Source organism: Lepisma saccharinum, chromosome 18 (assembly GCF_977018435.1).
Source record: "Lepisma saccharinum chromosome 18, izLepSacc3.1, whole genome shotgun sequence".
NCBI classification, from domain to species: Eukaryota; Metazoa; Arthropoda; class Insecta; order Zygentoma; family Lepismatidae; genus Lepisma; species Lepisma saccharinum.
The window spans coordinates 41271589-41286243 of record NC_139246.1 but is presented as its reverse complement, the minus strand read 5'-3'; the positions used below and the strand labels follow the sequence as shown (position 1 = coordinate 41286243).

The 14655-nt window shown below is 39.0% G+C and overlaps 1 protein-coding gene across 1 annotated transcript in view; it reads left to right on the top strand.

Moving 5' to 3' along the window:
- Nucleotides 1-14655, top strand: part of LOC146002542 (Golgi-associated PDZ and coiled-coil motif-containing protein-like) — a 136291-nt gene that overhangs the window by 88560 nt on the left and 33076 nt on the right. Inside the window, exons 3-5 of the mRNA XM_083140463.1 lie at nt 1312-1640; nt 6128-6398; nt 13641-13766. Of these exons, the coding sequence (XP_082996589.1) occupies nt 1312-1640; nt 6128-6398; nt 13641-13766 (726 nt within the window). The remainder of the gene's footprint in view (nt 1-1311; nt 1641-6127; nt 6399-13640; nt 13767-14655) is intronic.

Here is a 14655-nt window from a genome sequence, read left to right as displayed (position 1 = left end):
ATATACGGAAACCACATTCTTCATGGGAAACCACATTCTTCATGGGAAACTGCCTGGGGACCGGGGTTGACACGAATGTCGCCTACCAGCAGGAGGGAGAACACTACCACCAAGAGGCAGTGCTGGTCCATGCCACATGGCTGGTGGGAAGCGTTGTTCTTGCAGAAGCTTCCAGAAGCTATCCACATGAGGCTCCGATCCGAACTCATGGCCGAGAAAGAAAATTGCCTGTAACTTAACGACCAGTCCTCCATACACTTGCAGTTGTCCAGCATTTCTTCTCTTGCAATATTTCTAGTCCACATCACAAGTAAGACAAACACAACAGCACCCAAGCAACCCGAAAACAGTTGAAATTTCAGAGCACTAAATGTGCGTGCATCAGGCTTCACCGCCATCTTGTTTTAGGCACATTCCCAGTTCTGGACAGTCTCACAATGTCGAAGTACTTAAAAACTCACAACACAACCCTGTTTTACCTTGCCTGCCTCATGTGCACTGCCTTTGTTTAATTGGGGTTTTGTTTTGTTACAAAAAAATCCTTGTGCATGACACAAACATTCTCAAGGTACTCTAGTGTGTGGAAGAAATAATAATAAGGGAAATTGTAAAGCCTGATGGTAAGAGACTGGTAGGAAGGCAAGATGAAGATGGATTGATAATGTTGAAATAGGCGTAAAGGAAATCGGTAAGGATGGAAAGGAGTGGATAGATCTTGCTCAGGATAGGGACAGATGGAAGGCCTGTGTTGCTGCAGCCACAAACCTTGAGGTTTAAGAAGGCTAGAGAGTGAGTGAGTTAGATTAATCGGTACTCTTATCGGTATCGACTGATATAGGCATATCAGTGAAACGGTTTATAGATCCGATATATCTATAAATATCTTACAATGTAATGCAATATTGCGTCATTTTGTTATAATTTTTTATTGGCATTCCATAGTATTTTTACAAGTAAATGTCTAAATATGCAGCTCCTTTTGTATTGCAAATGCTTGGTTCATCTGATAACAGGAGGTCAATGAATCATTTTGAATTTTATATCAGATTGGTAGAATATCAGTTATCGGTATCGGTACATTTTGCATTGCTGCTTATCGGTATCAGCCAAAATTTCATATCATCGCATCCTTTATTCTATCATTTTCAACAGTGTTATTATTAACTTTTGATAGAACTTGAATGTTTATGTATTTTAGTGACTGAAATGTTCTTTCTCAACAGCTATAACCTAGATAAATTTTAATGTGTGTTACAAAAGACAGCTACTCGTGATTACATGTAATAGTTGTTGTTTCTTCTTTTTTTTCAGGCGGAGTTGGTTCATCTGAAAGCTGATTTAGTGGAATCTCAGGCACGGAGAGCTTCGTTGGAACATGAGTTACATTCTTTGCTCTTAAAACTTCATGCTGCACAACTGCAGGTTCAACCAGAACCCGATGCTGAGCACATCCGCCGTCGTTTGGAGCAAGAAATGGCCACGTACCGCCGAGATGTCATGAAGGAAGAAGTGCTGAGGAGCGAAGTGACGATGCTTCAAGATGAAAATTCAGCACTTCGTAATTCCATTGTCGCTTTACACAGTGAAGTGTATGGAGCACGATTGGCTGCCAAATATCTTGATAAGGAATTGGCTGGCAGGTGAGAATGTCTAAGTTTCTGTTATGTTTGAATTAATTTTTCTTATTACTCTCCTTTGAACTTTTAAGTTTTTTTCTCCTAGGATGTGCATGTTGAGTATACTGATAGGATGTGCAGGGAGTAGCAATTTTGGCTATCTGCTTTGAGGTTGGCAACAGCACGAGTGGGGGATCACAGTACGTGTGTGGAGTTTTTTGTATGGCTTTGGATTTCAGTAGCCATGTGATAAAATGTAGTCGTCTCATGTATTATACCACTAAACGCACGGCCATGAAAATAGGCGGCTGGACAGAATTGCACTGGTTCCACATATGGGAAAATCAAAGTGAGAGCGGGACAAATGTATCTGGTTCCCATGCACTGTGTGGCAACGTCAACCGGGCTGCATTGCCTAGTTCGAGCATAAGACACAACTCTCTCCAGGGAACATCTGTGTCATCCCTGACCTTTCGAGCAAATGCTGTCAGTTTGTATCACATGGATTATGAAGACCAACTCTACAACGAAATCTTTCGTTCTCTTAAACATCCGAATACACGGGGTTGTGCTCCAACGTGGCAACAGCGTGAACTTCTGCCATCCGCCTAATTTCGTGGTCGTGAGTTTAGAAGGTTAAATCATTTTTTGAAACTTGGGAAATCTTATTTTTTATTAATGAATTGCACTTACATTTTGAATATGAGTATTTCTGTGTACAAACACACACTAATCGTCTAAGTTTAAAAGTATCCTCCAAACATAATTATACATCACAATAACATTTAAGTAAATAACAATTAATTTGGAACCTGGACTTAGCCTGTTGTTTTCTTTTCCCACTGTGTATATGTTGTTTTTCAGCATGAACATAATTCTTTAATGATCAACGTACATCAGCAAATTCAGGCATAATTGTAAGTGATACTATCGGCTGTGGAGGATTTATGTTGTGAAAAATTTATAAAAAAAAATAAAGCTCCCATTTTAGGTAATTATTATTAACCCTGTATGGCTGATAATATTACTAACAAGGATTAAATATGCTAATGCCGTAGATTATTCTGGTGTAGATGTTTCCCAATGTGTGTATCGCTTCGCTACCCAAGACCAAGTGGCAGAGTGGATTCTCTTGCCAACACAGGAGGCCCCGAGATTACGTAGGGTGTGACGTCAGAACATATGATCTGAATGTTGGCAAGTTGTTTACGGTACAGCTATGATTGATTGGTTGATTTAAAATTTTTGGGTGCGTCGGCATGTATGGCCATTTTTCACTCTTCGGTGTACATGGCGAAATATCCTCTTATCTGAAGCTCTTACCTTAAAATGGAAAAGGGGTATACAGAGATCCTTAAAAGGTTTAAAATGCAAGTTGTAAAGGGATCTGCATAGTACAAATACAACACATTAATAGAGGTAGGGATAGTTTAGAAACTACCTCAGAAACAGTGTAACAGGCCTGCTCTTCTCAAAAAGCTAAAAACGTTGGCTAAGAAATGGTGTGTTGATAAACAATATATACGAGGATAAGTCATTAAACAACAGGAATTTTATTCTAAACTTCATGAAGATTTATGCACAATGAAGATTTGTATTTCGGGACTCAAAATGGTTCCTTAGCAACATGCCATAAAGGTATCGTGACAATCGAGCAGTATGCACCTGTGCAGTAGCTCTTACAACATGGCTACTCCACTATTGACTTGCACTGTAGAAGAGCAACGAAGTGTTATTCGTTTTTTGTGGTCAGAGGTAGTGAAACCTTTTGAAATCTACAGCAAAATAAAGTTCAGTACAGAGACAATTGTTTAAGTCAGGGGATCACATCATCTCAACTATGGTCGAGGTCAAGAATATGTGGAGCTCTATAACTCCACGTCATCCATGCCTTCATGGCATGTGTGCACATGCACAGGTACCTTTATCTTTACCGTACTGTATAGAGTGGCTCTTGGGCTCACTCAGTCTCTAATCAGTGGGTATCTCTGTTGGGGTGGGGGGTTATTAGTGGTTGGAGTATGGTGCTGATTACATCCCTCCAACTGTAGCTGAGATTGAGAATGCATGAAGCTGTACCCCTACATCCTATGCTTGCCTTCATGACATGGTGAAATTCATAGGGGATAGCGTTAGCATTTTTATGGTTTCACTATCATGGTATGTGTATGTCTTCATCTTACATCTTATTGTTCAGAGTGTCCACTTTGTCACAGTGTTTGGCTACCGGTATGCATATTCTGTCACAAAAGTCACTATTGTTGCCAAAAACATTTTCAAATTGTTGGTGAACATGTTCCCCTTAAGTGTTGCAGATCTCTCAGCCCATACTGTGAAAAATCACATGACCTGAGGTCAGGTTGTGCTGATGGATACTATTGAGCATATCCTCCTATCCACTCTCGACAATTTTCATTCAGAAATTCATCTACAGGATGCTCCAAAAGTCTCCATACATAGGGAATGTCACTTCAAAATACAAAAATCACATAATGTGCTCAATGTGGTGACCTTCAAGAGTCAGGCAGAAGGCCTGTCCTGATGTCAGTCCTGATGCACACAATGCAATATGTTCACCATCACGTGACGGCAAGCATCGACGATGCTGAAAAGTAGGCACTTTATAATATGTGTGGACACTTTTCGGACACTCTGTACATTTACTTTATAGTATGATGGTGCCCTATCTTTTCAGCAAGATAAGGTTGTTCTTCACTGATTAACCCATGAGATGATATCGTAATTCTAGGACAACTGCTTCTCTCTGCATTGCAGGCGTGATTCTTCAATTACACAGTCCCATAATAAGATTAATAACAAAGTCTACCAGACGTACACTGCATATTCCTGCCCAAACACTAACACCAGGAGCATTCAGTTTCTTTTAACAGTGTGTAGATTCTGTGAAGACTAATATAAACAAATATGTGATTTAAACCTAATCCTTGTGCCAGGAATAAGTGTCCTTACCCCATCCCTCTACCTGCTGAAACCACAGTACGTTCCACAGTTTGCAGTCCAAAGCGTTGTCACATCTTGTTCTCTCTTCTCATCTATCAGCAGCCAACTGTCCTCTAGGTATGATCACTGCTCACTGATGCTACCCTCTCTCTCTGTCTTGTTGTAATGGAGGGGATGGGGTGGCAGGATGCTTGGCAACTCCGAACTAGCCTCTCTTTGTCGGTGTCTAGATTTATGGCTGTGGTTTTCTCTCTGATTGGGGGAACGGAGGATGTTTAAGAAGGTCGAATACAGTACTTTTCAAATTAAAACATGTTTATCAATACAAAGATTGTTAGTATAGATGTTCAGAGCAGTTTCACTTTTGACACACACCATTCACAGAACTTGAGCTTTCTATCAGAGTCATTATTTAGTCCATGAAGCAACGTAGCTATATCAGGTTTCATTCCTAACTCATTCAACACCCTCCTCGAACTCTTCTCAGAAATCTCTGGTTGCTTAGAAGTAGATGTTGCTGATTTTCTCGGTAACCTGCTAATTATTTTAGGTTAATTATTTCGGATGTCCAGAGTATTCTAAATCAGCCATCCTATCTCTTTGAATGTTTTATTTAATTGATAGACAGATTGTCTACATGATGCTTAGGTATCTGGAAACTGTAGATAATAATAATAATAATCTTGATCTAGTTGTCACGATTTCTTCCATGTAAAAACATGCAACTCAATGAATAAGCTTCTGTTCATTGTGTTTAAATGCATGGCCATGAAATTAGGTGTGTGGCAGAAGTTTGCGCTGTTGCCGTGGGATACAACCTCGTGTGTTGGGAGGTTTAAGAGCTGTCCAACGTGTAGATATGGGACTCAATTTCTGGAGCCTGTAACGAACTTTCAATTCACACGATCACCAGCTCTGTATCGAATTGGGCTCGAAAGTGCCCCGGAGAGAGGTTGGTCTGATGCTCGAACTAGACAATACAGCCCAGTTGACGTTTCCACATAGTGTGTGGAAACCAGCAAATTTCAAGTAGTTGGTATTTTGCAACAGATGAAGGTGAATGTTTATATCGTACAATGAGATAAGAATGGCTGTGGAAGTTTCCTACTTTATCATTTGTTTCCCATCGGTCACAGCAGCATACAAGATGGCAACTCCCGTGCTGAAGTCCTTTTGTGTCATTGAATTTGCAAGGTACGGTTCTGCTGTTTCAGTTCAGCGAGCTTTTTGACTGCGATTTAGAAGTGATCCTCTGTCCGATAAGAACATTTGCCAAACACCTTTTTTAAGTTTCAATTTTTCACTCCAGGCATGCTGACACATGTTCGGGTAGCATTGGACTACCGGATGCATGTGTGCCGTGTCACGAAAGGTGCTCACGTTAAACATTTATGAGGTACACTGTGTAAGCTTGTTGAGTTGTTTACTCCCATGTAAGCTTTGTCCCTGTACCCTACATATAAGGAGGGAAATTAAACGACTATGAAACCATGATAATCATTTTGGGACATGCTGTAATTTACAACTTCTTTAATTGTTCTCTTTTGCAGAATACAACAGCTACAGCTGTTAGGTCGTGAAATGCGAGGTGACTTGAGGGACAAATTGTGGAGGCAATTAGAAGCTGAAATACTCTTGCATCGTCACAAAACCATCATAAGAGCTTGCCGCAGTAGAAGCCGTGATTGGAGCAAAAGTCAAGGTCAAGATCTTCCTCTCCCAGAACCTCCAGGCCACAATAGAAAAGCTCAAGGAATTGGTGAGACCAGAATGGTAAAAATACCACGTGAACCAGATGAAGGACTTGGAATATCCATTACGGTATGTTGGTTTCAACAATTTTTGCTTCTATAGTATGGTGATGGATTGTGTGAAGATAACTGTCAATAGCTTTTCTTGTATGTACGCATTGCTTGCATTGTAGAATTATTTTCCTGTAGTTTACGGTTATTATTTAAAAAATTGCTAACCATTGTTATAACTGTATCTTTAGTCAAAATGAAACGTCACAACAAAAAAACTGTTTTCTTATGCATGTAATAACCGTAAACTACAGGAAAATAATGATAACTGTTATTTGATAATTTTAAGGCAAGGTACAAGGCATAGGCAGATCTAGAATTATTTTCTGGGAGAGGCATATACGAAATAACCATGGAAACAATGTGCAGATTTTTCTAGATATTAAAAACAGCCCCAATAAAATATATATTATCTCACATTTACATCAAGACAATTACAAGGGTTTACTTTGGGTCCAATTTGTGGCCAGGTAAACTAATTGCAACTGAATCTTCAAAGTGGACTCTGCACCATTGTAGAACCACAGGAACCTTTGATTATAAGATGATAGCATTAGTAATTTTTTGTGATATAGAACTGGTTCTATGTTATTTGTAGTGACAGTGATTACATAAAGAAACAGATAAGCTTGAGAATTCATTTTCTCAGGAGAAACTGTCACTAAGGTCAGAATGACCTAGAATGCTCTCGCTTTGTGTCATCAGTTAACCAGTTAAAGTTATTGCCTTGTAACTAACAAGCTGCGGATTCGTTATCCAGTGTTAACTTAGTTAAGTCTCCAGTAGTGTTGGCCGATATATCATCCAGATGATGTATCGCGATATTGAAAATATATCATCCAGGTGATATGAACTAGATGATATATCGTGTTGGTGAAATATTGTCACGATATTTTGGCAATATATTCATGTTGTCGATATTTCATTACGATATTTTAGTGATATATATTGTGTCAGCAATATATTGTAACAATATTTGATTATATATATTGTGGAGACAATATATCGCCAATATCACGATATGGAAAAAATATCATATAGTATCATCTGTGATGATATTTTCTTGATGATATATCACAAAATCAAATTTCTGGTATCATCCATCTCTAATGTCCAGTAATCTAATCTCGATCAATGTATTTGTCCTAAACTTTGTTTTATTCCCTTACTGTCTGGAAAAGGATTGCTGATACTGAGCCATCTCTTTTAGGACGGGCATGTGCCCCTGTGCCCCTCCTGCTAAATCCTCCAATGGGAAAAGGTATTGTAACAACCAGCTGAATTCTGGAGCCAATCAGTTTCAATTTCAAAGACAAAAGCACTTATTACCTCTGTTTCAAGCATATTTGATGGAACAAGTACATAAAAATGAAGAGAAAATTGAATTAACATGTAATTTATTAATTTTTATACTTGAATCCATATACTTCAGGGTAAATGTTACTTAAAACGTAGACAGGAATATAGTATGTTCTCAAGTGGATGTAGACACTTTGTTCCAGTCAGTTTGTGTACGAGGGACATTCCGAAAATAAGTTTCGTCATTTTTTTTCACAGGGAAGCTTTATTACAAACAGAAGAATACAATGTCATAACAAAATACAATCTTTTGGCTATTTTTCCACATAGTCGCCACCAACATTGATACACTTGTCGTACCGTGAAATCAATTTCAAGAAACCCTCCTGTTAAAAGTCGGTGCCCAGCGATATAAGGAAGTTCTTAGCCTGTTGCACCTCTTCGTTGCTTCTGAAGTGACGTCCCGATAGTGCTGACTTCAACGCAGGAAAAGGTAGAAAGTCTGATGGGGCACGGAGCTGTAGGCTGGGTGATTCAATCTCTCCCATCCCAGACGACGAATGTGTTCTGCAGTGACTCTTGCTGTGTGGGGTCTTGCATTGTCGTCCAAGAACAAAACCTGAACAGGAAGTCATTGCCCTCGTGCTCGTACCACATCAAGTGTTCACCCCTGAGCTCAAGACTGCAAAAATGACAATAAGCCCATTCATAGTGCACGATGGCGTGCACTTCTATTTGTGACCACGTTTCTGCCATACTGGTTTGCACTCGAATGAGCTCGGGTACGTCGGTCTGCTGCTTATCTCTATTCTTGGACACTCTGCGCATGCGCCATTGCTCCTCTGCTCTCGCTCCTCCTGTCGTGAATTCAGGAAATATTGTCTTTTGTTATGGCACTGTGTTTTCTCACTTTGTAATACAGCTTTCCTGTGAAAAAAATGAAGAAACTTACTTTTGGAATGTCCCTCGTACATGCACATGAGAAAGTTGCGTTTTCATAACAGTGGTTCCCATACTTTTCAGGCCTGGTCCAGGATAAAAACAACATATCAGCAAATAAGGAGCTGTCAAAATGCATTCCTTCTACATCAACACATGTATTGCTGCATGCAAATGTTCAGAGTATTCTTGGTAGCCCTGGCATAGTCAGCCATAGGCTATTCAGGCGTCCGTGTCTCCTGATATTTTGCCAAATGTTTGCAAAAACCTTATGATAAGTATAGTGTAATTCACACAAGGCCATCAACTAACAGTGGAGCAAACAATTTTTGCCAAATGTCTATGGACTGCTTGTAATATCTTTGAACTTTGTCCACCACCACTGCAACATCAGAGAAATCATTCTCCATCCTTCATCGATCAGAAGCGTATTGAAGGTTCGACTGGACCTTTGGGCTATGCCAGTGAAGCCGTTTTTGAATTTTCATCACCTTTTGAAAAACCACTATGATATTCTAAAATCTGAAAAGTTACATCTGTTTGGAATTCCTTTTAGAGCATTCACGTGACTCTGTGTGCTTTGCTTTTGCTGTTGCCTAGATATTTGCAATAGTTTTGTGGCTACATAAGTCTATTAAACTATATCTACTATCTAGACAACAACGAAACCAAACCACATGAAGATTCACTTGAATGCTCCAGAAGGAATTCCATACAGATGGTAATCCCTTACACCTCTTATTTCCCCTCACAATTTTAAAATGGGGTGGAAGAAGGGGATTAAATTATCTGTGCAGTGGAAGTTATTCAACTTTACATCTTTAGATGGTATATCTTTAGGAGGAATAACACATAATGAGAAGCCTGTCCACGTAAATCAGTTGGTAGAAAATATGGCTTTATTGAGTCTACTTCAACCCAGCATAAAACCCATCTGATCAACATGACTCGGAGTAATCTACTCTTACTAAACAAATACGTAAATTGAACAATTTATGCAAGTCAAATATCTATTAAAGAACTATAAGTAAATTTAAGGCAAATCTCTACCAGGCCATGCAGGCCGAAAAAGAAGTATGCGGAGCTACAATATACTCAGCCTGTGTAGGGGGTATTCGTCCAGTCTCCAAGTCGGCAAGGTTCTGCATGCCAAACTCTTCGCTCATACAGCTCCGAGCTCTAACCAATGACAGAGCTTGCTTTTGTCACATGATAATACAAGTCTACTTGACGTCATTACATGAGCCGTACTACACGGTATACTTATAGTGTGGTATAAGTGTGTATAATTTTCCAGATTTTGAAATATCATAGTGGCTTTTCGAATGGAGAGGAAAATTAAAAAATAGCTTCACTGGAGTCTGCCAGAAAGTTCACTCGAGTGGTGATATATGTGCACAGAGACTTAACAGATCACACCAGAGGAGGTGCTAATTATGTGTTTGCAAGAAAACTGAGACACGCCATTGTTAGGGACATAATTCCCTTGGGAGCCAAAAACTTACATGACCTTTTACAATTTCATCTTTGGTGCAAGCCATACATCAGTGACCTGTGTGTTGGCAATATTTTAAAATTAATTCTCTGAATGATAATGAGAGTGGTTCTACAGGGTGCGGCACTTAAAACCAGCCCGTCCCTTCATAAGATATCATTAGATGAACAATTTGAATGATTAAGTGAAATTAAAACAAAATCAAACAAAAGAAATACACCAAATGAAATTTATTGTTGTGTGTTAAGATTTCTCACCTTCACAATAGATGCTGAAAGTGTCCTCCACCCACTTCAACACACGTCTGAGCACGTTTCAGGAGATTCATGTACACCTTTGTTAATTCTTGAGTGGTGATGCTGTTCATGATATTCTGGATGGAGGTCTTGAGTTCTTCAATTGTGTGTGGATTTGTTTCGAATACTTTCCCCTTTAACATTCCCCACAAGTAAAAGTCACAAGTTGACAAGTCGGGTGACCGAGGAGGCCACAGGCCTTTGCTAATTGTCCTCTCTGGAGTAAACATTTCATGCTCACGGGATAGTGAAGCATTTGATGTGTGGCTTGTTGATCTGTCCTGCTGAAAGTAACAGAACTGACGCTCCTCTTCTGTCAATTGTTCATAAAACTCTTCCAGAATTCCCAAGTACACGTTACTGTCTACTGTGGTTTCAAAAAATATGGGCCCCATAACGCATTTTGCGGAAATGGCACACCAAACACCAATCTTTTCGTCATGCAATGGCTGCTCGTGGATTACGTGTGGATTCTATGACGACCAATAGCGATTGTTTTTGGAATTTACGTATCCCGACAGGTGAAACCACGCCTCGTCACTCATGATGAGCATCAATGGATCCAAAACACCACTGGCAACATTCGTCAATAGCCAAGAACAAAAATCCACCCTCTTCCCTGGGTCAAGCTCCCTCAGTTGTTACACTACACTTATCCAGTAAGGTTTTAACTTCAGCGCCCTTAACACACGTCTACGACTTCGCTCACTAGCTGGAACCTGTTGATTTAATTTCCTCGTTGATTTACGAGGACTTCTCGCCATTATGTTCAGCACCTGCCTCCGTAATTCAGGTGTGCAGACAGATGGTCGTCTGTCCCTGGGAGCATTTGCAACAGATCCTGTACGCCTCCATTTCCCAATCAAATCCTGTATTGTGCATTTTGCTGGGACAGGACGTCCTGGAAATTTCTCCTGAAACAACTTCCTTGTTTGCACAAAGGATCCGGTGCGCACAAAAGCTTCAACAATTGCAACATGCTCAGGAATCAAATACGGCATTATCACGGCTTCACCCAACAAGGCCTGATTCTCAACTGCTTTCACTCGACCACGGGTTTGCAAGTCACCTGTTGGTGAGAAACAGAATTAGTAACTCATGCAACGCCATCTTCTGTTGACATGTTCATTTAGATGTTTTACAGGCTCATTAGCAAAGCAATTACATCGGGATTACAGCGGGCTGGTTTTACGTGCCGCACCCTGTATATTATCATGCAGTGTTAATTGGACATTTTCCATTGTTCAGCAAGAGAAGTACTCTCTTGAAACATCAGAATAAATGTTAAAAACACTAGACAAAGGATAGTGTCCAATTAACATTGCATGCTAATCCAGTTCTGAAATTGTATCTATCACTCAAAAACATTGAAATGAGCCAACATGTTGTCACAGTAAACTTGTTTCAGTATATCACAAGTTTCTGATAAAGATTTTCCTAATTTGTAACAAAATTTAATATTCAGTCACTTGTTTTTTTGTCATTGCTACATTGGGTGCAGTTACCTCTGCTAGTGTAACTGTTTTAAGGAACATTTTAACACTTTGCAATTCACTGGTAAGAAAGAACACTTCAGTTTGCATGCAATCATATTTGACTTACAAATAATGATAAGTGACATGAGTGGTGACAATTATGAGACATAGGGTGTGTTCCGAAGGTCTTAACAAAACGAATGAATTCAACGAAGATAACTGGGCTTGTGAACTTGGTGAAACTAGTTATTTTACAGACTTAAGGAAAGCTCTAGGTGAAAGTGCAGGTGCAGCATTTTGTTTATAGAAAGTTTCCACATGGCGTTCAGCTGAAGGTGTGTCCTTCTGGCAGAAATACACTCTACTGAGGGCATTGTTACTCATTTTAATCACATTGTAAGAACAGTTAAGACACACTCATCTTGTGCACGTTGCTTCATATTGATCTCTTAAAATTATAATGCATTTTCTGAACTAGTGGAGTTGGAAGCCATGATGCACACACGTCTGCAAGCAGCAGATGATTTTCACTGAATAAACCAGCCTCCTGCTCTGTGCGATGAACTTCTCTCGATACACGGAAATCGACTTAATGAATGCCATAACGAACTTCACCAAGTTCGTGACAGGATTTGTGGAAGGTCCTGTGGCCATAACTCGTTTAAGGCGTTAAACTCTTCCGGCTTTCAGACTGCATCCATACTGTATACATGGTTCGTGTGTGTCCTTATGGTGGAAGTGTTATTACTTATTTTTTGGAAGCAACTTATTATGAATCTATTACACAGGCCTGCATGAGTTTGGATGACTCACAGAAGACTGTTGTCTCTGAATAATTTCATCATGCTGATTCCAAAAATGAAATCCATTTTTACCCATCACGTCTAGTTTTTTCAGAAAATAACAATATTTTAACTGCCTTAATTTTACAATAAAATGAGTAGTTCATCATTTCCTCATTAGATGGCTCTGTTTAGATGATGGTAAAATATTGGTTTTCTAGAATACAAATCCTCCAACTTTGAACTATAAATGCACATAGAATAATAGTAAGCATTTAATCCACTTTCTGTCTTCAGAAAACACTTTGACATGAAAATTGTAAACTTTGGTTATGTAAGTTCCATTTTCAAAATCCCTCATAAAAATTTCCTTCACAAAAGGTCCAAAACTCAATGTTATAATGTAGTGGGTTGATTGAAGTTAATGATGTGGAGAAAAATCCTGATCTAGGGAAAAAGTCCTGCTATGATGGGAAGAAATTTGTCATATCCGTCATCAGAATTCAAAATGCTTCCGGAAGCCACCTATTGGTTTGTAAACAACCGAAATTTCCACAAAGGAAATTTATTTTGTTGCGTTCTGTAATGGGTGTAATGGAATGGCGAATATGAGAATTTGCATTGTGAAATTGTGAAAAATCCTAGTGTAATGGGAAAAAATGGACGTCATTTCCTTGATCAACACTCAAAATACTTCCATAATCACCTATTGATTTGAAATCATCCGAATGTTTTTTAAAAAAATGCAGAGTGGTGTTATCAATTGCTATATAAGATGACGAATATGACATTACAGTATTTTCCCAACAATACATATCAATGTCCATCAAATTGTTACTTTTTTTCCATATGTGAGTATGCCAACTGGTTAATATATTTGCAAGTGTATCCTAAAAAATTCTAATTTCTTATTTTAAAATACAATGTTGCAGATATCTAAATAGTAATGGATTATTTTTTATCCCAAAAAAATAGGGTGGTAGAGAGCATGGTGTTCCTATACTTATATCAGAACTAGAGACCCATGGGCCAGCAGCAAGGAGTGGAAATCTCTTTGTAGGAGATGCTATTCTGTCTGTAAATGGTATTAGTCTAAAACAGGTAAACAGCTTTTCCCAACTAGTCTTAATTTCATGGTGGTTGATATAATCTTTACAGTAAAAGATGACTGTATTTATGTTTATTTTATTTCAATGGCAGTACAACAATTTGTCATGTAATGTAATTTGTATGTAGGTAAATACTTTCCACAATCGTTGTGTGTTTTACATTATGGTAGCTGAATATTATTTGCTGTTTGAAGTTTCATCTCGACAGTTTTCCATATATGTGTGTGCATTAGAGTACTGCAATGAGGTTTTTTTTTTTGCTTGAGCGCTTGATAGTTCACACGGGCAATGGTAAATGGCATACAGATTTGATAGGTCTTCCACTCAAGTGAAAATGCTCGAACAAGCGGAATACACACGGAACTCTCGAAACCTGTTAGTACACGCACTTCTGTCATTTGTCTGTGGTAATGGGCCCTCGGATATGGATCGTGAAGTAAGAGATGCAGTTAAAGTGAAAATTAAATTAACATAGTCATCATCTCCATGTTAAAATGAAGTTTTGTATAACTTACAATACATAGTAATACGAGGGTCACTATTTATATTTTGAGCCTTGGCAACACTGATTGAAGTTAGGCGCAATTTGACGTTTGCACGGAATCGTCTGGCATTATTGACCATACCATACTTCAAATGTTTTGTCAATAGCTAGATTTGTGTTGTTTATGTTGCCTTGGAGATTGCGTGACAACAATAAAATGGAATTTACTCGTGAACATTTTCGTGCGATAATTTTTTACGATTTTCGACGTGGATTATCAAGACAACAGTGCATCGATCAACTTACTTCCACATTTGGCGATGAAGCCCCATCCTTTGCCACTGTCAAATGCTGGCATAACGAATTTAATCCTGGCCGCCATTCGCTCACCGACGAG